The following is a 23,452-nucleotide window of genomic DNA, read 5'->3' on the forward strand; positions in this document are numbered from 1 at the left end:
AAATTGAGTTGTGTTTAATCGCTTTCACGATCAGTTTTTCAGTTTACAAAACCTCCTTGTTCATGTCAGAACAAAATAATGTAAATCGCATCAACAATGCTGTCACTTCATCCTGAGGTACTATTTTATTTTCAGTTTTATTTTGCTTCATATAGCTGTTATTCTGCTCGGTGAAAAATCTAAGGCAAGTGCAGTAACCTTTTACTGCCACTAGATGTCTTGATTTTGTATTTATGGAGTAGACTTTATCCACATGTAAAGGGAAAATATTTCTGTATAGCATCTGTCATTATGATCACTATGAAGCGACCTTTTCAATTTTAATTCCAAATTCTTGCAAACTGAAATTTGATGTGAATGTTTGAAAAGCAGCAGCTGTCTCTTGATGAAAGACATCATTAATTTCTCCTGTAGAGAAAGGGTAGGTTTAAAAATTTTGTGCAAAGTTGAACTGTTTGTAAATCCAATACATATGCAAGTTTATAGAGGTGCATTGGAATAAGAAAATTAACAAAAGCTTTAAGCTGTTGGATAATTTTGAGACTCAAAGGCAACTTTAAATAGATATTTTCTGTGAAATTTTCATCTCCAGGTATTTGATGCTCACTGTCAATTTGCAATTACATATGAAAAATAAAGCATTATATTATGTCACAAAGCCATGCATCTTAGAGGGAACGTTAATCGTGGTTATATGGTCACCAATACATTTGTTTTTTATTCCACATTTTATTGAATTCAAATGCACCAGCTGCTGCAGTGGAATTCAAACCCATGTCCCCAGAATGTTGTTGTGGGATTCCAGATTGAAAATTCAGTGACATTACCACTATCCACGAGCATTTTGAATGCATCTTCAATGTGACACCTGGAAATCTAAATTAGTAAATATAAAGCACAAAGTATAAGTTATAAATAGATAAGGAATAAACATTTGGAATGACAGATCGGATTGAGAGAGCACAAAACTTCTTTTCTATATCTTCAATACTAACCACTGAGGGATTGAGACTTTCAGTTCACCCCCTTCACATTTTAAAATTAATTCTCCTTGTCCGAGAAGTTGCTTGACAATAATTAGCACTTAAACCATTAAAAATTCACTAGTTCCTGAATACACTAGCCCTAACTTTTCCAGATATCCTTTGTGAGGAATACGTTGACATATACTTCCAGTTCACAGCGTTTCATTTCTTACACTGTTGAGTTTATCAACAAGGACAATAACACTGCACCCTGGGAAGGAGCAGAATATCTTTAACAAAAACTTTGGGATAACTGTTTGTTTGCAAAAGTCAAACATTACTGACTGATTTGCCTCATTATAGTAAATGATAGTTTCACTATTCTTATCCATGCAAGATCTGCCTGATTCCGAAAAGACCACTCCCTCCGTGACTCCCTCGTCAGGTCCACACCCCCCCATTAACCCAACCTCCACTCCCGGCACCTTCCCCTGCAACCGCAAGAAATGCAAAACTTGCGCCCACACCTCCCCCCTTCCCTCCAAGGCCCCAAGGGACACTTCCATATCCGCCACAAATTCACCTGCACCTCCACACACATCATCTATTGCATTCGCTGCATCCGATGTGGCCTCCTCTATATTGGGGAGACAGGCCGCCTACTTGCAGAACATTTCAGAGAACACCTCTGGGACTCCCGGACCAACCAACCCAACCACCCCGTGGCTCAACACTTCAACTCCCCCTCCCACTCCACCAAGGACATGCAGGTCTTTGGACTCCTCCATTGCCAGACCATGGCAACACGACGGTTGAAGGAAGAGCGCCTCATCTTCCGCCTAGGAACCCTCCAACCACAAGGGATGAACTCAGATTTCTCCAGTTTCCTCATTTCCCCTCCCCCCACCTTGTCTCAGTCAAATCCCTCGAACTCAGCACCGCCTTCCTAACCTGCAATCTTCTTCCTGACCACTCCGGCCTATCACCCTCACCTTGACCTCCCTCCACCTATCGCATTTCCAACACCCCTCCCCCGTCCCTCCTCCCTACCTTTTATCTTAGCCTGCTGGACACGCTTTCCTCATTCCTGAAGAAGGGCTTATGCCCGAAACGTCGATTCTCCTGTTCCTTGGATGCTGCCTGACCTGTTGCGCTTTTCCAGCAACACGTTTTCAGCTATAGCTAAGAGTTGGCAGTCAATAAATATTATCAATGATAAATATTAAAACAGCCTATTTGAAACTAATTTGGAGCATTCAAGACAGCAATTTAGTTTACTTTTGAAGTTTTGATGATAGATGTTCAGTTATAATATGTAGATGCTATGAAGAGCAAATGTGTTTTATGATAACCAAATTCAAATTTGTTATACCTGACCAGGTATGGTAAAACTTTTCTGCTTTTTCAACAAGTTCAAAGTTTTTGTGGGTTTCATTCCTCAAATTTCAGTGGTGCAGGTACGTTGTTGCAGGCAGTGATGGGAGTCAAAGGGAAATTCCTGAAATGTTACTCACGGTCTTGGTTTGAAGTTGAGCATGTGTTCAGGATACACTTATTTCTATGTAACTTTTGCCCTTCTTCCTTTCCCTCCTTCAGTGCCCATTTTTGGAGATGGATGAATGCAATTTGGGTTGGTTTCATTCTCTATTTCGGCTTAGTGGTTCTCCTGACAGATGAGCTCAGAAACTTGCCATATGGACAATTGTCAAAGCTTACTGTGCTATACTAGCGATATTGTCCTGAATGTAATGAAACCTCTTCCCTCACCTGAGGCATGGTGATCCTCAGGCTAAACCACCAGCAGTCATCTACCTCTAATGAGAGAGCAGCCTATGGTCAACTTGGACTATAGCAACTTTACCTTTACCAATCAGTGACCTGATATGTTGACAGAATAATCTGCTTGTACCACTGTACTGTTGTTTATGTAACAAGCCAGTCTAAATGCAGATTTGTAGCATTAAGTACTTTTGGGGGATCCGTAATCAGTCCATAATGTTATAGTGATCTTGAATGGAAAACAAATACGAATAATGCAATGTTGTCCTTATGATACTGCATTTATAATGTTCTTGTTTATTTCCGAGAGAAATTCTAAAAGCTTATGTACTTTCCTCATTTCTAAATTCTATCATGAGCAATCTGCTTGAAATGGATGTTGAATTAAGCATGTATTTTAAAATTTGACTTTGCATCAAAAGATAAAATTATAAAGCTTTTATTCTGTAGTATCTGTTACCATAACCACCCAGATTTGTAGAATTTAGGGAAGGTCATGTAGCAGATTATTGACGTATTACATCTGTGCATACTGTGAAGCAGTAAATGCCTTGATAAATCTACCATAAATATTAATACTTATTTTCCTGTAATGGTTATCCCAAGCACAGTCTGGTTTCTTCTCTTTTCTTTTCTTAACACCATTGCTTCCCCTCCCCCATCACAACTCAAATAACAAAGAATTGACAGAGGACCTAACTAACCAAATGATTGATTTTGCACTTTGTCCATTGTGATAGGATGGGGAATGAAATTATATTAAAAAGGGTTCTGTTGCCTTTGTGGTGAGTTTTGCCTGAATGATGTTGAAATGACATGCGGAGGCTGTCGCCATCATGCAATTTCCTTCTGTTCTGCTGATGGGACATTAATATCACCATCTGTTTCTTTGTCAAGCTGCATCCGTAGTAAAACTCTGTTCATCTGTTTGACTCCTGTCCTTTGTTTGCCTTGCAGGCCATGCAGTATTCAAGCTCACCTATCTAAGCAATCATGACCACAAACATCTCTACTTTGAAGCAGACACCAACACAGTCAATGAAATTGTGCTGAAGGTTGGTAGAAAAGCATGCATTTTGCAAACTGGTCACCAAAGAAAAATTGGTTCCTAATGACAGCATGACAATAAATTCTGTCCGTCAGATTAAAATGTTGGTTCACTCTTAAAAACTCAAAGGTGATTTCTGACAAACTGAAGATATGTGGTATCATTACTGCATTTCAACAGTCATCAGCTATATCCTCAATTTGCATCTTAGAAATAGTAAACATCTTACAATCGAAAATGAGTTAAAAATGTTCTTCCATAAGTTTGTCTATGCACAACTGAATTGTTGTTTCAAATCAGTTGACAGACCTGTTTTTCTATTAATGACCATTTTATGTTAGAAAGGTAAGCATGTTTACTTCTAATGTAGTACACCACACACTGATGCTGGCAGTTATGCTGCACTGTGTTTGCAAAGTACAACACTCTCCCATATTTACAGTTAAACAGTGGTGTCAATCTCCAGACACTAGCTAAAAGTAAGAATTTTAAGTAGGCTTAACTCTATGGGACATGTGAGCAAAGATCTTGCATCCTAATATCAAAACCCTTGGTAAATTTTCAAAACAGGGGAAATATGACAGTATTTCTTTTGTTAAACCCCTATGGGCAGAAAGATTAAAGTTGTAGCAACAGATTTGTGCAAGCTTCCTGGGTACTTTAGATTGCCTAGTTCACCACAACATAAAATAAGTTATGTAAATTGTAATAGTGATTAAAATGAAGAGTTGCTCTTTTTTTTCCCAGTGTTACGTGTCAGGTAAGATGTACATGTTGACTCTGCTAAACAGTTTTACCAGATGCCAAAGTAGCTTGGCAGTAAGGAAAACCCAATATTCCTTTTCACATAATGGTCCTGGTCATCTGAGAATTGATTAGATGTGTTTTTTTGGAAAGGCAACTTGTATTTCCAAACAGTGAAACATCCTGATATTGTTAATGGATCAAAAGTATTCAGGCTGACCAAAATAATTATGATGATTTTGATTTTTTGTTGTATTTTCTTTTCTGCACACTCTGTTTTTATGTGTACACACAGTTTATATGTTTGGCTTTTAGACAGCGTTTTACAGATTCTGTTAAGCATCACAATTACAATTAAAATGTAAATGATACAGTGCTTCAACAGAGTGCTTTAACTTATCAAAACAAAAATCTTCTGTGTAAAAACATTAACATTGAAACAGATGTAGTATTTAATTCAAATTGCATTTAAGTTGAATGGTGTTTCATCTTAATGACAAAAATATATGAATCTCGAAAGAGAGAACGAGAGATAATGAGTACGTTTTGTGCATCTTATTCTTTAAGCTCAAATAGGTTTGAAGAGTGTTTTCGGAGGAAATTCTAACAGGTGATCTGTCTGTTTGATTAGTTCTCTTTGCTATGTTGTAGAGTAAGCTCTTGAATTTCCTTTACACTAAGAAATCCTGCCATTTTATTGAAGTTCTGTCACAGTTTGTCACTTTTTAAAACTCTTCCCAATATTGTGAAATTGAACCATTGTGCATATGATCATAGCATTTTCATGCCTGCTGGGTCTCCACTTTTAACTCTTCAATGAATATTATCTTGATGAAGTGCCATTATAGTAGATAACATCAATATAAAGTCAACTGTAACAGTGAGAATTCTGTTGCAAACTTCTAATGAATTTGAAACATGTTCCATTAATAAATTCTTGTTTTTAGTTCAGCTGCCTCAACAATAGCTAAATATAACCTTCAGTGAAAATGAGATGCATAAGCATCGCAAGGGATTAAAGGATTACCTGAAAGGTCAAAATTAATATTAGTGTAGGCAGCTAGAGTAAGAAGTATTTATAGTCTTAATTGTTGTAATCAAGGGACACTCAAAGATTTATGTAAATAATATAACGTAGTACAGTTTCATTGACCTAAAGTTAGTATAAATCTATTGAGATGTCACTTATCCTCAAGTATGTTGAAGCAAGTTTAGATTTAATTAGGGAGGTATTTTAAGTATAGATTTTTGGCTTTGAAATCAAAACCATACAAAATGGCAATATTATTTTGATATCTTATCAGATTAGTAGATCACATCCCAGTTGGGAAAATTTGTCATCTAGGGCAGACATTAAGGAAGTATGTGAATTAATTTAAGGAACCTTTAATGGACTGGACTGGGAACTTATAATTTGAAGCTTTATAAATTATTGTTTGGTGCAGTTTCAGTCTGGAAAAGATTTATGAGTAAAATTTTACATCTGCCATTATAATTTTGAATAACTATTTAGTTTGTGCAGAGCCCAAAAAGGGGTTGAGACCTGGATCAATTCCTGCGTGCTTCCTCTGTAATGGGCTTTAGGTCATAGCACCTCAATACTTTGTTTTCCACAGTGGGGAATAATTGAATTCTACAAGATTTTTTTAAATCAAAACTAAAGGTATAGAAACTTTTCCTTCTTTTCACATGGATCCTTTTCATAAATGGAATAAGAATTTCAGGATGGACCTTAACGGTTTTTTCTCATTTTATTCCATTAATTTTATTGCATCCTCACCCTTTATGAACTAGTTACTAAAGTATGATATTGCACCCATGGGGCACTGTCATCTTAGTGACCATTCTTCCGATGTAATTCACATGCAGTGATAGCGAACTATCTGACAACAAAGACTTTAACAGCTGAGCATCTGTTTTTATCTAGTGTCCATGTGCATAGATTTCCAGATAGGTCACTGAGTACTAATCATAAATAGGAACGCTGACCCAATTTACTTTTGCTTCATAAACTGGGATGTTGAGGTCAATTCTAATGCTTTTGCTGCTATCCTCGCAAGATAAGCTAACTTAACACAGAGAAAAATACTGATTTCCATGGTTTATTGCCTCAATCCCAAGGCAAGTTTAATATTAAGGTGTCTGTCACCATGTAACTCAGTTCCTAGATTATGAGCATTTTCCATGGGCATAAACTCTTGCCAGTGTTTTCATTTGCCAATTAGCTGGTTGGTGAGTATGTTTTTTTTAAGGTCCTCTCCAAGCAGCATGACACCATGGTTTGAAATGGTGCATATTTAGCAGACAGAACTGGTGGTAATAAAGTTTGTTAACTAGGTCAGGAAAGAGAAATGATGGAAAGAGATTTGTGATGATGTATTGTTTCAAGTAACATTGACATAAAGATAGTTAAGGGTCTAACAAGACAAAAGCTTTACTCTACCAGTATGTGTAACATGGATTTAGCTTGACAGAGAGAGAGAGACACACACACACAACTCAATGAAAAAGATATCTTTACATTCTTGTAAACCTTTCCGTAAACTATTTGCCACCTGACCATAAATCGTCCATGATAATGGTAGTATCAGTGTCTCATTAGATGGCTATACCAGTCAAGATGTGTTTTCCATTGTAAGGCTAATCAAGCCTTACAATGCTGTGCTGATTTCCAGTAACTGTGTCTCTTGAAAATGCAGACAAGTTCCCCTTTACAACAATTGTCTCTCTGAAATATTTTTTTCAATTTTCTTTCATGGGATGTAGGCATCACTGGTCATCTCTAATTGCCCAAAGGATGGTTAGGAGTCAGCTATATTGCTATGGGTCTGGAGACACATGTAGGCCAGACCAGGTAGGAGCAGTTTTCTTCCCTCAAGAATATTCATGATCCAGATGGGTTTTTCCTGACAACCAGCAATGATTTCAGGTCATTGTTGGTCTCTTAATTCCAGACTTTTATTGAGTTCAAACTTCTTCAACTGCCATGGTGGAATCCGAACCAGGTCTCTGAATTAATTGTCTAGTGATAATACCACTAGGCCAATGTCTTGCCATACATTTAGAATTGAAAATTTTGCTTTAGTTAAACTTTTACATACATTATCGTGTTTATGTCTTTCTACAGCTAAATGGCTCATGTTCCTGTTACGCCTGTGCACTTCTGAATTCCGCTTACAATCAGTATATTTTCTTTTAATCCTTAAAATCTGAACCAACTGTTGTACCTACTCCAACTTTCTTGCATACTATATGCTTATATACCCTCTATATTTCTCTCTAGCTGTCTAATAATTTCTGTACTGTTTAGGACCCATACATTGGAATTTAGAGCCAGTTCACAATATTTCCTGCAATCGAACTTCCTTAGGTATGAATCACTCTGACCTTTGGCAAGAAAGAATTTAGCTACACAAAGTGGAAATGTGCAAAGGTGGCCTCTTCGCACAGCATACAACAGTTTAAAACTGTGCTTGCTGCTTAGTTTTCTGTTTACTTTTATTTTGAGGAAACATGCCTGGCTTACAGTCAACCTGAAGACATACATGAGATGAGTAATTCATTGGGTGCACAATGTATATTTTTGTTGCATTCACCTTATGCAACCAATATGTGGAATTCTTTTCAAGAATGTGTAATTTTTAAAAAAATTCTTAAATCTAATTGTTGCTTAACTGATTTTTATTGGTGCTGCACAGCTTGACATTCTTGGCCTCTTATTTTTATTTTCTTCCATGGGATGCACCTTACCTAAGCTCAGAATCTCCCAAGACAGTCCTCCTGAGAACAGTTAATTATCGTGCAGGGAATTGGAAGTACACAATCTTGACTTGCTGCTCTATGTGCAGCTCTGTAATAAACAAGTTTCCCTAAAAGAGTCTTTGCTGATCTTATTACAAGAATTCAATTGTCTTGCTTTGAGGATGAAACTTGCTCTTTTTTAATCTGTTTTTGCTTTCCTTTCTTGGATGCCCTTGCACTGCAGCAGCTCTGAACAAGATGTTGAGTGGTGATCTGATTATTTGACCTTCCATCAATATCTTACAGAAACAGGCCACAAACAGGCAGAAGAAAATGCCCGAGGTGACATTTATTTTCTCTCCCCTCTCTCTCATGAGAGAAAATACACATCTCTGCCTCTCACCAGTGCTCAGTGGTGTTAATCCAATTGGAAACTCTGTGATTAGGGATGGTGATGCTGATCTGTATTTTACTGGTCTGTGGAGAAATATACTGAATAGAACATTCATTGGTACCACATATGAGAGTAATGTAGCCAGGTTTTTAAAAAGACAAACTATAAGAGCTTTTACAGATATATAGAAAAATATGTAAAGCAAACAGCTCCTTAGAGATAAAGATGGTATAAGTGATCATGAAATAGCAGAGGTATTGAACAAATGTTTTGTCTGTTTTCACAACAGGAGTCAAAATTACATATCAGAAATAAAAAATAACCAAGAAGCAAATAAGTGAGGAACTTAAGATAATTAATATCAACTGAAAAAGAGCCTTAGAGGATCTTAAAGGACTAAAAGCTGACAAACGCCTAACTCTCGATTATCTACACCCTAACATTCTAAAAGTAACTGCAAAGATAGTGGATAGATTAGTTGTGATTTTCCAAATGTTTATACATTTCAGAATAGTCCCAGCAGATTGGAAGTTAGTAAATATAACTTTGTTATTCAGAAAAGAAAGAAGAGAGAAAACTAGAAACTCTAGACCAGTTAACCTGATGTTACTCATTGGGAAAATGATGGAATCTATTAATAAGGAAGTCTTGATGTTTTTTGACTCTGTCTGATCAGATTGTAATTTTCTATATGGTGTTATGAAAACAAAAACACATTACAATTTTATTTGAGTTTATTAAGGATTTTGCTAGTAGGGTAAAAGAGCACTAATAAATTACTATCCTTAGATTTCCAAAGGGCATTAAATAAGACTAACGTAAAGGTTAATATGTGAAATAAGAGTTATAGCATCCGGGATACTATAGAAACATGCATAGTAGGTTAGTTTAGGAAACAGTGAGTACAAGTAGATGGAGCATTTTCAAGTTGCCAGCAGTAAACTTGTGAAGTGCTGCAAGGCTGTGTTCTGTGTCTCTGCTATTTGGAATCTTTACTGATGGCTTGAACATTGAGACTGGAGTAATGTATCAAAGTTTGCTGACAATGCAAAGCTAAATTGGAATGTAAGTGTGAAGAGGACACAGGCTGCAAATGTATAGATATGTGATTAGGCAATAGAGTGACAGATGAAGTGTGAGGGAATATGGGGAAATGTGAGGTTATTCACTTTGGTTACAAGAATAGAAAAGCTTGATTTTTTAAAAATGTTCTGAGAGCCTTTAACTGTTGATGTTCAGAATGGCTTAGCAGTAAGGAACATGAGATACAGCAAGCAAAGAGGAAGATGTAATATATGGTGGTCTGAAGAAGTGTCACTGGACTTGAAAAGTTAACTCTGCTTTCTTTCCACGGATGCTGCCAGATCTGCTGAGTTTCTTGAGCAATTTCTGTTTTCAGTTTCATATAATATTTAGTCTTTATTGTAGATGGCGTGGAGAACAAGAGTAAGGAAATCTTACTAAAGTTGCATAGGCCTTCAGTCCAGTCACACTTCCTGAGTGCTATTTTGGTTTCCATGTCTCAGAAAGGATATACTTACCTTGGTGACATTACAGTGTAAGTTCACTAGATTGATTCCTGAAATTAGAGGATTGCTCTGTGATAAAAGGCTGAATAAATTTAACCTAGACCTTTTGGGGTTTAGGAGAATCTAAAGTGATCCCATTAGTTCTCATGCACGATTCTGAACAGGTTTGGCAGGTTAGACATTGAGGTTATTTCCTCTGGCTGAGGAATCTAAAGCACTGGCACACAACCTCAGAGTAAAGGAACCATCATTAAAGATTGTCAAGAGGAGAAATGTATCAATTCAGTAGGTTGTGAATCTTTTGAATCCTCTACTCAGAGTATTGGGTACTCTCCATCATCGAGTATATTCAAAGCTGAGAGAGTTTTGATCTTTTGAAGAATTAAAGATGATCATGAAGAAAAAAAAGAGGAATTCCGTTGAATTGCTGATTCGGCTTATGAAGCTATGTGGTCCACTCTTATTCTTGTTTCTTATGTTCGTGTTGTTGATAACTTACTTTAAGATCAAGAGGCAGTAATTAGTGTATGTCTGGTAAATTAGCTATTGATTAGATTCAAATAGACCACATCTAATACTCTTGAGGCCCCACTCTCTGACCACAACGAGAAGAGTATTGCAACAGTAGGAGTATACCTGAAAGAAATCAGGAGATCAAAAAGGGGGCATGAGATAACTTTGGCAAATTGGGTTAAGGAGAATCCAAAAGGATTCTACAAATATGTTAAGGACAAAAGAGTAACTCGGGAGAGAATAGGGCCCCTTAAAGATCAGCAAGGTCGCCTATGTATGGAGCCACAGGAGATGTGTGAGACACTAAACGAGTATTTTGCATCAGCGTTTATTGCAGAGAAGGATATGGAAGCTACAGAACTTGGGGAAACAAATAGTGATATCTTGAAAAGTATGCATATTACAGAAGAAGAGGCACTGGACGTCTTAAAACACATAAAGCTATATAAATCCCTGGGACCTGATCACGTGTACCCTAGAACTTTGTGAGAAGCTAGACAAGTGATTATTGGGCTGATTGCTGAGATATTTGTATAATTGGTAGTCACACGTGAGTTGCTGGGAGACTGGAGGTTGGCTAACGTGGTGCCACTATGTAAGAGAGGTGATATGGAAAAGCCAGGGAACTATAGACTGGTGAGCTGGACATTGGTGGTGGGTAAGTTGTTGGAGGGAATCCTGAGGGAGCAGGACTTGCATATATTTGGAAAGGCATGGACTAGTTAGCGGCAGTCAGCATGGCTTTGTGCATGGGAAATCATGACTCTCTAATTTGCTTGAGTTTTTTGAAGAAGTGACAAAATTGATGAAGTCAGAGTGTTGGACGTGCTCTTTGTGGACTTCAGTAAGGCATTCTGCATTTGGACTGGTTAGCAAGGTGAGATCACATGCAATACAGGGAGAACTAGCTATTTGGGTACAAAATTGGCTCGAAGGTAGGAAATAGAGGGTGATGGTGGAAGGTTACTTCTCTGACTTGGAGGCCTCACCTAACTCATCTAATCCTTGAGATCCACCTCTTCTGTTCCCTTGACTCTTATTCCCAGTAAACTGTTGCCTATCTAACTACCTTTGCCATCCTCTAATCTAACTGACATTTTAATGGTTCCCATTTTCTATGCACTGCACTGCATTTCTTCACATCCCACTCTTTCTCCAGTTCATTCAAAAAACACCCCTGCAAACACTTTGCCTATCCAAACTGCCTTTGGTTACTGATGTAGAGCAGCAATCAAATGCAGAAATTATGATGCCAGAGGCACACAGCTTTAATGCTTATGCACTCCAGGGGAAAAAAAAACATCAGGAACAGGAGTATTGCATTGAACCTAATCTCAAAACAATAAAGGGAATTTAGTTGAAGGATAACTATAAGTTATTCAGATTTTTTTTGTTAGTTACAATACTTATGTTGTGCAAGTGAAGCTGCCTATTAATTCATACTTCTAAACTATGAAAATTAGATAAGTTTTCTCCAATAAGATTGTGTAGCCAGTACTGAATTTTGTTTAATTCAGAATTTAAAATGTGCCTTATTGTGTGAATATACATATAAAATCTCTTTCATATCTTCCTTTGGGGCCTCTAGTTGACACTACTTCAATTAGAATGTTGTACAAAGAAATGCATTACACCACTGGCTTAGGGAGACACCTCATACTGGTGTCACCTCCAGGCAGCCTGCTAAGAAGCAATAATTGCTGAGAGGAATTTCTCACCTGTCATGCCATGTTCCTGTACACAGTCAAGAATTATATATTACCAACTTAATTTTGGACTATTTCAAATTCATAATGTTTTCTTTAATTATGATATGGTTTCAAAGCTGTTTTGTTTAAAAACTAGGTTTGTATTCAGCCCACCAGTCAATTTTATGTTGATGCCAAAAAATAATAATCTAGGCATTAAGATTGTTTGGAAACTTATACAAATCCTCAAATTCTTATCCAAATGTAGCGCAGTGAATCTTATACTCTAATAAAAGATGGACGGCATGGTGGCTCAGTGGTTAGCACTGCTGCCTCACAGCATCACGGACCCAGGTCCGAATCCCGTCTCGGGCGACTGCGTGGAGTTTGCACATTCTCCCAGTGGCTGCGTGAGTTTCCTCCGGGTGCTCCGGTTTTCTCCCACAATCCAAAAGATGTCCAAGTCAGGTGAATTGGCTATGCTATGGTGTTAGTTGCATTAGTCAGGGGTAAATGTAGGCTATGGGAATGGGTCTGGGTGGGTTACTCTTTGGAGGCGCAGCGTGGACTTGTTGGGCCAAATGGTCTGTTTCCGTACTGTAGGGAATCTAATCTAATCTTAACCAAACCTATGAATTGCCTGATTAGTTTGTGGGGAAAGGGAGTCAATGAATTTAGATAAACCTGTATATTCCAAATTGTATGATACAAGTGCTGCATAGATTCAAGACAGCATAGTTCTAGCTTTTTTTATAAACTCATCTGATTCAATTTGCGGGTTCAGAAATTGCAAATAGAATTGTGATGCATTTGGAGGTTCTTTGTGCATAAATCCAACGGTTTGTATTTATGCGGCACGGTGGCACAGTGGTTAGCACTGCTGCCTCACAGCGCCAGAGACCCGGGTTCAATTCCCGACTCAGGCGACTGACTGTGTGGAGTTTGCACATTCTCCCCGTGTCTGCGTGGGTTTCCTCCGGGTGCTCCGGTTTCCTCCCACAGTCCAAAGATGTGCGGGTCAGGTGAATTGGCCATACTAAATTGCCCGTAGTGTTAGGTTAAAGGGGTAAATGTAGGGGTATGGGTGGGTTGCGCTTCGGCGGGTCGGTGTGGACTTGTTGGGCCGAAGGGCCTGTTTCCACACTGTAAGTAATCTAATCTAATCTAATCTATTTTGAATGTATATGTCATTATGAACATTGGTGTAATACATAGGGGAAATATTTTCTTTATAGAAATTAGCATAATCCAAGCCACTGTCAGCATGAATATGTAAAAAATAACAGAATCAAAACAATAAAGAAATGTATGTAAGATCAAATATCTCCAAAAACCTGAAACACATAATGAACATCCAGAAAGCTTCAAATCCATCAATATAATTGGACTGGCATTGAGAGGGAGGAGACAAGAAAAATGACTGTGTTTTAAAGGTATTTAAGTGGAAACATAAGTTTGGAAAAGCACCTACACTTCAAGATCAATCCTATTGTAGGTAAAATCGATTTTAATTGTGCTTTTCTATATTTTTAATAGTTGTTTCAGTCACCTTTGGAATAATAGAATCATTAAGAACCAAATATATTTTTGTAGCAGTGTATCCAACCATGAACTCATGGTTTTTAAAATGTCCTTTATTCTGTTCACTGGTCTACAAAGCACTATGCGCAGAGGTGTGTCATCACATAAAGAACTGCCCTCAAGATGGTGTGGAGCAGGGGCCACCTCAGGCATAGGTTAACTGCATTCAAAAATACATTTTAGAATTCTGCAGAGTTCTGAATGGCAATATGATAATGAAGATTGTCAGATGCTTGTAGGTTTTCTATCAGTGATAAACAGTTGACCAAGGAAACATCTGCTGTATTACTTCAGCACTATCACAAAATTGTACAATAATGGCAATGTTCAGTTGTGTAGTTGTAGACTAAATACTACAGTATACATTTTTCATAGCTTAATGAATTGTACCTTTTTTCAGTAGGCAAGAAATAATGTTAAGTGTCCCAACCCCTCTATCATAAATCTGTTATGTCACTCAAAATTACAGAAACTGTAGGATTTGTAATAAATCCTTAAAAAGAAATCCTTAAAAAATGTTGAGATCAGAAGTCTTTCTATTCCAAAGACAAAGATAAATAAATTATTTATATTTAATGTGTGTGAATCCAAGGGATCTTCCATAAATTTTAGGGAGTTTGCAAAATCAAAATCAAAACATCTCACTAGCCAATTCTTTAAGACCCCAGAGTGAAATCCATTGAGACCCTGGCATTGTTAGCCTGCAGATCCATCAGTTTACTCAATACCACTTCTCTGGCGATTGTAGATATTCTGAGTTCCTCCATAGCCTCCTTTTCCTGATTTATTGTTGCTTCAGAATGTTACTTCTATCCTCTACAGTGAAGTGTAAAATATTGATTTCACACATCTGTCGTCACCTGATATCCCATTATTATTTCAAGGCATTTTTATATGACCAATGCTCATTTCAACTTTTTTTAAAGTATTTGTTGAAATTATTTCTATCTATCCTTATTTCTAGATAGTTTTCTTTTGTCCTGTATTTTCCCCCTTTATATTTTTAGACAGTCGTTGCTGTTTGTTTTTAACATTTTGTCCAGTCTTCTGACCTGCTACTTGTATTTGCACAATTAGGTTTTTTTATCTTTGATTTTGATGCAACCTTTAATTTTTCTACTAGGGGTGGGGTCTGTTCTCTGAAAATGTTCTTACTCTTTACGAAATGTGTATTCTGAAATATTCCCTTCAATGTGTGCTACTGCAAATGAATTGACCTGCGTTGTAACCTAGTTTGCCAAGTGACTTTACACAGCCATGCTTTCATGCCGATGTTTACGTTTTTAAAAATAGTTTAAGAACCTACACCTTACTCCCTCCAACATTGTTTTTGGTATCTAGGGTCACCTTGATTCTGAGATCAGGAATAAATCTTATCTTGTTGCACAGTAACAGGTCTAATATAGCTTGGTTCTGGCCAGGTCTAGATTGGATCCCGAACATGCTCTTCTAAGAAAGTATCCTGAAAAGATCTATGAAATCATCATACCTTTACCTGTCTGACTTGACTTGTCCATATATAGATTAAAATCCCCCAAGATTATCACCATACCTTCTGAGAAATTTACATTAATTATTCTTTTATGCTCCACCCTCCTGTGTGATTTGTCATTAAGATGGTCTGTGTACACCACTCCTACAAGTGACGACTTGCCTTTATCATTTCTCATCTCTACCCAAACTGTTTCCACATTGCTAATTCCCTGAATTTGGGTGGTCTTCCTCAATTAATTAATTTACCTAACTCCCTGTCTTTCGTAAATGTCCTGTACCCTTCAATATTCAGGGCCCAACCATGTCTTTGTACTGGCTACCAGATCATATTTGTGTTGCAGTCTCAGTTCATGTTTTGTTTAAAATGCTACATGCATTCACTTACGAGGACATGTATTTTTTTTGGTAACTTCCAGTCTTATCGATTGATGTACTCTTAGGATTTGTGTTTCCTGAATTGGTCTGTTTACGATTTCCTATATTAAGACCTTTCTCTTTTGCCTTCTGTCCATTCTTCAATTTACCCCCCACACACACCTATTTGATCTCATACCCCTACTCTTTAGTTTTAAATCGTGTCTGTTTGCATGTTATGACGTTCAAAAGAACATCAGACAACTGTAGTTCAGGTGGAGATTGTCCCATCATTAGGAATCCGTTTCCCCAGTACTGCTGCCAATGCCACAGGAACCGGAACCTATTTGGGCCACATCAATCTTTTAGACCCACATTCATCTAATTCACTTTGCCCTGTTTCAGTTTGCATGTGACTCTGGTAATAACCCAGAGACTGTAACCTCTGTTTAATTTGGCACCCAGATCTTTGTACTGACTTATGCAGAAGCACCTCCTTTCCTGCCTTTTTTGCTCGTGTCTATTTGGACCATGATGACTGGATTTTCCCCCTCCGACTGCAAGTTCCTCTCTGGCCCTGACTAAATGTCCCAAACCATTACACCAGGCAAGCAACACAGACTTTACTGTCCTTACTATTGTATTTATTTATTGTTCCCCTTTCTGCTGCATTCCTTGATTGTTCTGAAGTGGCATTCCTGTACCATGATCAATTGACCCATGCATCCTGTAAGCCTCAACTCTCTAACCAAGCTGAAATAATCTCAGTCCTGTTGCTCAATTACGAAGATTAAAGTTTCTGCCTGTTGGGCTTTTTACATGCCTCCCAAGCAGTCAGACATTTCTGTGACAGAACAAAGATCGAATCAGAGGTCCCTTTCCTAAAAGGTGCATCTACATTCTGGTACAAAGAATCCAGGTAACTTTCTTTTTCCCTGATGCAGCACAGTGTCTGAGTTCAGCCATCATCAGTCATAAACTCTGAGCTGAAATTGCTCAAACTTCAAACACTTACTGCAGATGTTTTCACTAAACTAAACAAACATCCAGGAGCACCCACATGTTACAATTATGTCACATCATTAGTTCTGCCATCCTTAATGAGTTCTAATTAAAACAGCTTCATTATGTTCTTGAATTATATATTTACTTTTTTTATATATCTTATTATCCTTGCCGCCAATTGGTATACTATTTTGAACCTTAGGAATAGAATAAATCTTAGTCATGTACTAGATATTCACCAAAAAAGCTGATATCTTCTCCTGTATACTGTAAGAACTAAGTCCAGTAGTCTGAAAATGTTTGAAAAGCAAAGAACCATCTCTTTCTCTTCTCTTAATCACTCAACTTCAGCACTCAATATCGTAGCAGGTCAAGAATGGGTTGCTTAAAAATACATTTTTGTATAAGGGGGTGAGTTGGCATAGTAACCTGGTTGAACACTCTAAGCTGCTGAGATTTTAGCCTCTCTGGAGGCATGGGTTTGTATATCATTGATGCCAAAGCTTTAAATAGTCCAGCTTTAAGGCACTGCAGCAGCAGCTTTTGGATGAGGTAAATGCCAACTCAAATTGAATGAGAAGGAGTATGTGATTTTCAGTGTTGTGCCCTTTGGGGTTCATTCAGCTAAACTGCCTGCCCATCTTCCACAGCTATGTTCTCACTTGAGTGTTCACAGAGAAGGAACATGCAGAGTCCACTGATTTGCTTGAGATTTTCCATGACTGGTGGGCACTACAGGGGCTGGCATGTCTAAATGACATTTTAACTGAATTTGTTGGGTTTATTTCCTACGTTGTTTCTTGTTACTGCACCCTTTTACGGGGGGTATTTGTTAATTATTTTAAAAAGACTACAAGCTGACGCTCAGTGGGTACCACTCTTTTCTGTGTCTCATAAGATTGTGGGATCAAGTCCCAGTCTAGGACTTGAACAGAAAAAATTATAAAAGGGGATTGCTGAGATTCTGGGTAGCAGGGGGTGAGATCTGTAATGCTGCATTCTATCACTACACTGACATTCAAGAACATTTCTGCCTGGTTTTATACTACTACAGCTAGTTTGAATCTTATTTAACACTTGATAAAGATGCAAAGAACAATTTTTTACAAGCTGCTGTCACACAGTGAGATTTGCTGCCGTTTCAAAAATCCTGCAGAAGGTATGATCATCCCTCACGTCCATTCCCATTACATACCTTCAAGTATATAATTTTCCCTGTGATGTAGCTGAAAAAAGTTCAAGTGTTTTGAGGAACAGAATTTACATCACCTCTAGGAAGGAAAGCAATCTGATGTTTCAGATTTAGGTACTGACATAAGGTAAGAAAGAAGAGCACCAGACTATCATCAAAAGCTTGCAGCAAGTTCCTGCTAGATATTAAATCCTTATTTAGCTTTTCTCTCATTGTTTTGAAATCTCTCTTGACTGTCATGGGCTCTGTTTCTGAAAAAATAAAAACGGAGAAAATGCTTTTTTTCTCTCTTGAAACACAATGAGTAGATCATATGGGAGTGATTCTGGATTAGTGGTGCTGGAAGAGCACAGCAGTTCAGGCAGCATCCAAGGAGCAGGAAAATCGACGTTTCGGGCAAAAGCCCTTCATCAGGAATAAAGCCTGAAGTGTGGAGAGATAAGCTAGAGGAGGGTGGGGGTGGGGAGAAAGTAGCATAGAGTACAATAAGTGAGTGGGGGAGGGGATGAAGGTGATAGGTCAGGGAGGAGATAGGTGGAAAAGGAGATAGGCAGGTAGGACAAGTCATGGGGACAGTGCTGAGCTGGAAGTTTGGAACTAGGGTGAGGTGGGGGAAGGGGAAATGAGGAAACTGTTGAAGTCCACATTCATGCCCTGGGGTTCAAGTATTCCGAGGCGGGAGATGAGGCGTTCTTCCTCCAGGCATCTGGTGGTGAGGGAGCGGCGGTGAAGGAGGCCCAGGACCTCCATGTCCTCGGCAGAGTGGGAGGGGGAGTTGAAATGTTGGGCCACGGGGCGGTGTGGTTGATTGGTGCGGGTGTCCCGGAGATGTTCCCTAAAGCACTCTGCTAGGAGGTGCCCAGTATCCCCAATGTAGAGGAGACCGCATCGGGAGCAATGGATACAATAAATGATATTAGTGGATGTGCAGGTAAAACTTTGGATGTGGAAGGCTCCTTTAGGGCCTTAGATAGAGGTGAGGGAGGAGGTGTGGGCGCAGGTTTTACAGTTCCTGCAGTGGCAGGGGAAGGTGCCAGGATGGGAGGTTGGGTTGTAGGGGTCATGGACCTGACCAGGTAGTCACGGAGGAAACGGTCTTTGCGGAACGTGGAAAGGGGTGGGGAGGGAAATATATTCCTGGTGGTGGGGTCTTTTTGGAGATGACGAAAATGTCGGCGGATGATTTGGTTTATGTGAAGGTTGGTAGGGTGGAAGGTGAGCACCAGGGGCAACCTTGTTACGGTTGGAGGGGTGGGGTCTGAGGGCGGAGGTGCAGGATGTGGATGAGATGCGTTGGAGGGCATCTTTAACCACGTGGGAAGGGAAACTCCTCTAAAGAAGGAGGCCATCTGGTGTGTTCTGTGGTGGAACTGGTCCTCCTGGGAGCAGATACGGCAGAGGAATTGGGAATACGGGATGGCATTTTTGCAAGAGGTAAGGTGGGAAGAGGTATAATCCAAGTAGCTGTGAGAGTCGGTGGGTTTGTAAAAAATGTCAGTGTCAAGTCAGTCATCATTAATGGAGATGAAGAGGTCCAGGAAGGGGAGGGAGATGTCAGAGATGGTCCAGGTAAATTTAAGGTCAGGGTGTGATAACTAATGCATGGTAAAAATTATGCTGTGAGCTTTTAGGGGGCAAATATAGATTATGAATCAATGGACAAAGATTTCCAGATCAAAATTGGAATCCCCTAATAGGGATTATTTGTAAATAATTCAATTCAAACACTTGAAAAGAAGTTTGCTGTTAGTGCAGCACAGTGTCATCAAGGAAAGTATAATTGACTCCTCTTACCTTAGCTAGACTCAGTCAGATCATTAATTTTGTGTTAGTGCTGACCACGCATGAGCTGATAGCGTTGGTTGTCCGTGTGCTTGCTGTTGTACTCTCAGGGTTGATGTGCTTGAGTACAAACAGAACAGCCCTCTTCAGCTGGAGAATTTGGGACTTGGTCTCTTGTAATTGAACTCATAGAACTTCTCAAATATTGCTTGCTTTCCAGTCAAACTCTGCTTTTACTTTCATGATTGTCTGTTTGTTGAATTTTAAGCTGCTTACAGGCCTTTAAATTGGTAGCAGTTTTCTGATTCTCACAGCTTCGCAATATGTTGCCGTTCAAAGGTTGCCATACAGTGAGAAGCTTGCCTCAATTAAAATCAGGCTGATCCCAAAAATCAGTGGACTAACAGAAATGGCACTCTGTAGAAAATCCAGAGTGCCTCTAGGTGCATGTGGTGTTTTAGCTGGCTGGTCGTGCATGTCTTAATGCTTGACTGTCTGAGTACAGCAGCTTTTTTTCTTGTTTTACACAGCACTCTTTTGCTTTCATATTTATTGATTTGCCTATAATCTGGCAATTCTTATAAGTGATACATCTGGGATGTGACCAATTTACTCAGACATTAGCAAGCTAACCATCTCAATCACTCGAGCTGGTCCAGACTAAGGTTTTATTAGCCATGAAATAAATACTCAAAATCAGTTGAAGGTATCAGCCTTAAAATTTAATGACTATGAAGACCCAGCAGTACATAAAACTGTTCGGGTTTTAAGCTGCCAAATCTTTTCAGTGAACCAACTGATGCTAAGCCAAAGGGCTTTTTGCATTTTGATTTTTACATTAACCTTCCATTAAAAATTATCACAGCTATCATCACAAAGTATCGTAGCCAATAAATTAGCATTTTATGAGACATGTAAAACAAGTATTTACGATTTGCTAATGTGACTGTCTTTCATGCTGAACTGACTTCTGTGTCAACTTTATTCACTGTTCATCACCTTTTTAGGTTTGTTCTCTGATTAGAATGGAAGCTTTACCACCAAAAATGTTGACATTTTATTATATAAATGGGAAGAAGCTCAAACAAAGTGAGTTTCTTTTTCCAATTGAAAAATGAAATTGAAAACAATATTTTCAAAAATATTTTTAGTTTTAAGTTACATCTGATAAAATTGATTTCTGAAGCCCTTGCTTTTCTTAAGTGTAAATTATTCTTTATTATACAAGAAAATGGAAATTATACCTTCCTGTACTTGGCTGTTTTCACACCAGGACTTGATTTGTACTTGTCAACAAAATGTAAGTATGTATTCAGCAGAGTTCTCTAGCTCTGCTAAAATACAAACAAAGTAATGTTATGTATCCTGGAGTTTAATTGACAAGGATTTTTTTTATTATGAGCGTAGCATGCTTTGTTTGATAAATGTCATATTCCAAATATTTTCTTTGCTACCAAAAGTGTTCTAAATTATCCTTTATCATAAATTAATATTTAAGATCAAATAGACAACTACCACCCCAGTAAGACTTTTGTGATTAAATTGTATTTCACAGTGTTACAAATCAGTCAAAATGTTAACAAATTATTAAATTATCCATTAAAGTCTGAAATAGATATACAAAACAGTGAAAACCAAACTAATGTGGTTATTAAAAGTGGTTTCTAGAAACACTGAAGTGGTAAACTGCACTATTAGGACTATCTGTGATACTAACTTATTGAGGTCCAATAGTTGACCCAATGTGTGATTGAATAGTCTGTTATTTATCACAAGAGTGCTCAGCCTCTGACTGAGCAATTTTTTGACCTACCAAAAAAAAATCAGATGGTCCTATTATTATTGAAATTGATTTCATGAAGAACCCATATCAGGTCTTGTATTACCCCTGATTATTCTACAGATGCTTGAGAATTATCTTTGGGGTATTATTAGCTGGACGGCCAGTTTGTGATGTAGAGTGATGTCAATATGTGGGTTCAATTCCTTATCGGCTGATGTTACCATGAGGGACACTTCTTCTCAATCTCTCCCCTTGCAGTGAGGCATGGTGACCATCAGTTCTTTCTCTCTCTGATGAAAGAGCACACCAATGGTCTGCCAGGACTACAAGGACTTTGCCTTTACCTCTAATAAATTAATATTTCAAATCCTTAAATGTTTGTCAATTAATTTTTGTCTCTTATCCATCAAATATGCTGAAATAATTGATGTTTGGTTTGTTTTTAGATTAACTATATTTTGGAATCTAGAGCAAGTTCAGCACGAGCAGACTACCAAGCTCAAAAACAAAGAAAACTTAGCAGAAGAACAAGCTTCAGCTTTCAGAAGGACAAAAAATCAGGACAGTAGCATCAGCCTCATTGTAAACTGTCCACAGATGATGCCGCTGAGGAAGATCTCCCAGAGTTTCTGAGATGGGAGATAAAACTATGAAGCTGTACTTCTTCAGGCTGCCTAGAAAAGAACAAAGAAAACCGATAAAATTTTGGAGACCATTAGATCTCTCACTATTAGAGGTGTTCAAAAGGGTCTGAAGCTTTCTGTTTGGGATGCAGACTCCCCTCTCAAAGCAGTCCTATCAGAGGAAAAAAAAAGTGGCTAGATTTGGTTCCCTATGCTTTGATTCATGGGAGGGTCCACACATATAATCACCTATGGAATATGGATACAATAAATTGCACTGTCTGACAAATGACTTTACATGTGTCATAGCTTGTCACATGATCAAGTTGAAAGTTAATCATGTGGGACAAAAGCCCTAAAATTTCATTTGATTCTTGTAAAAACAATAACCGGACAAACAGTTTAACAGCTTTTTCTTAATGGCTGAATAATACATTTTTTATGGCCTGCGAAGGAAATAAACATTAGTTTTTACTGTGATCTGTAAATGTTCTTGCATTGTACCTGCTAATGTAATATAACGACAAAGCACTGTGTAAGAAATAGCTGGTATTATTTCAGACTGTCATTTAAGGACAGAATGAGAATGTATAATATGTTTAAAACATTTTTCTTTCTGGCAAAATGTATAAAGATCTGCAGTTTCCAAAAAACTATAATATTTTTTGTTTGAATATTCTTTATCAACCAATTTTTAAATGGCTTCAAATTGTCAACATTCATATCAACATGACAGTAAAGCCATAAATTTAGAAGAATTTTGTATTTAAAGGATCTTCCAGAACTGCTGCTGATTCAGACAATTGAAATTTTTCACTTCTGGTGTTCTGGATGGAAATTCATTCGATAAAATGAAGATGATTTCCACGTCAGCCAATTCCACTAGCACAATGTGGATCTCCACTGAGTTTAATAAATTCAACCATTTGTCACATCTCTGTAGTATTTCATGACTAAGTTTTTAAAAATTTAAACAAAGGGTCAAAGGTCAGGATATTGCTGCTTCTGGAATAGTGTGCGCAGTTCTGGTCACCCTATTACAGGAAGGAAGTTATTAAACTGGAGAGGGTTCAGAAAAGATTTACCAGGATGTTGCTGGAAATGGAGGGTTTGACGTATAAAAACAGATTGGAAAGACTTGGACCTTTTTCACTGGAGCATAAGAGGTTAAAGGGTGAGCTTATTGAGATTTATAAAGTCATGAGGAGTATGGATTATGTGAATGACATGGGTCTTT

The 23,452-nt window shown here is 38.1% G+C and overlaps 1 protein-coding gene across 5 annotated transcripts in view; it reads left to right on the forward strand.

Moving 5' to 3' along the window:
• Positions 1-23,149, forward strand: part of mapkap1 (MAPK associated protein 1) — a 331,754-nt gene extending 308,605 nt beyond the window's left edge. For all 5 annotated transcript variants that reach the window (XM_087998418.1, XM_087998417.1, XM_087998416.1 and 2 more), the window contains 2 exons: positions 3,702-3,799; positions 22,039-23,149. In XM_087998418.1, the coding sequence (XP_087854544.1) occupies positions 3,702-3,799; positions 22,039-22,161 (221 nt within the window). In that variant the 3' untranslated portion in view covers positions 22,162-23,149. The remainder of the gene's footprint in view (positions 1-3,701; positions 3,800-22,038) is intronic.
• Positions 23,150-23,452: the final 303 nt, after the last annotated feature.

This window comes from Chiloscyllium plagiosum, unplaced genomic scaffold, assembly GCF_037043375.1.
Source record: "Chiloscyllium plagiosum isolate Xiang-an unplaced genomic scaffold, Cpla_swu_hap1 HiC_scaffold_21, whole genome shotgun sequence".
NCBI classification, from domain to species: Eukaryota; Metazoa; Chordata; class Chondrichthyes; order Orectolobiformes; family Hemiscylliidae; genus Chiloscyllium; species Chiloscyllium plagiosum.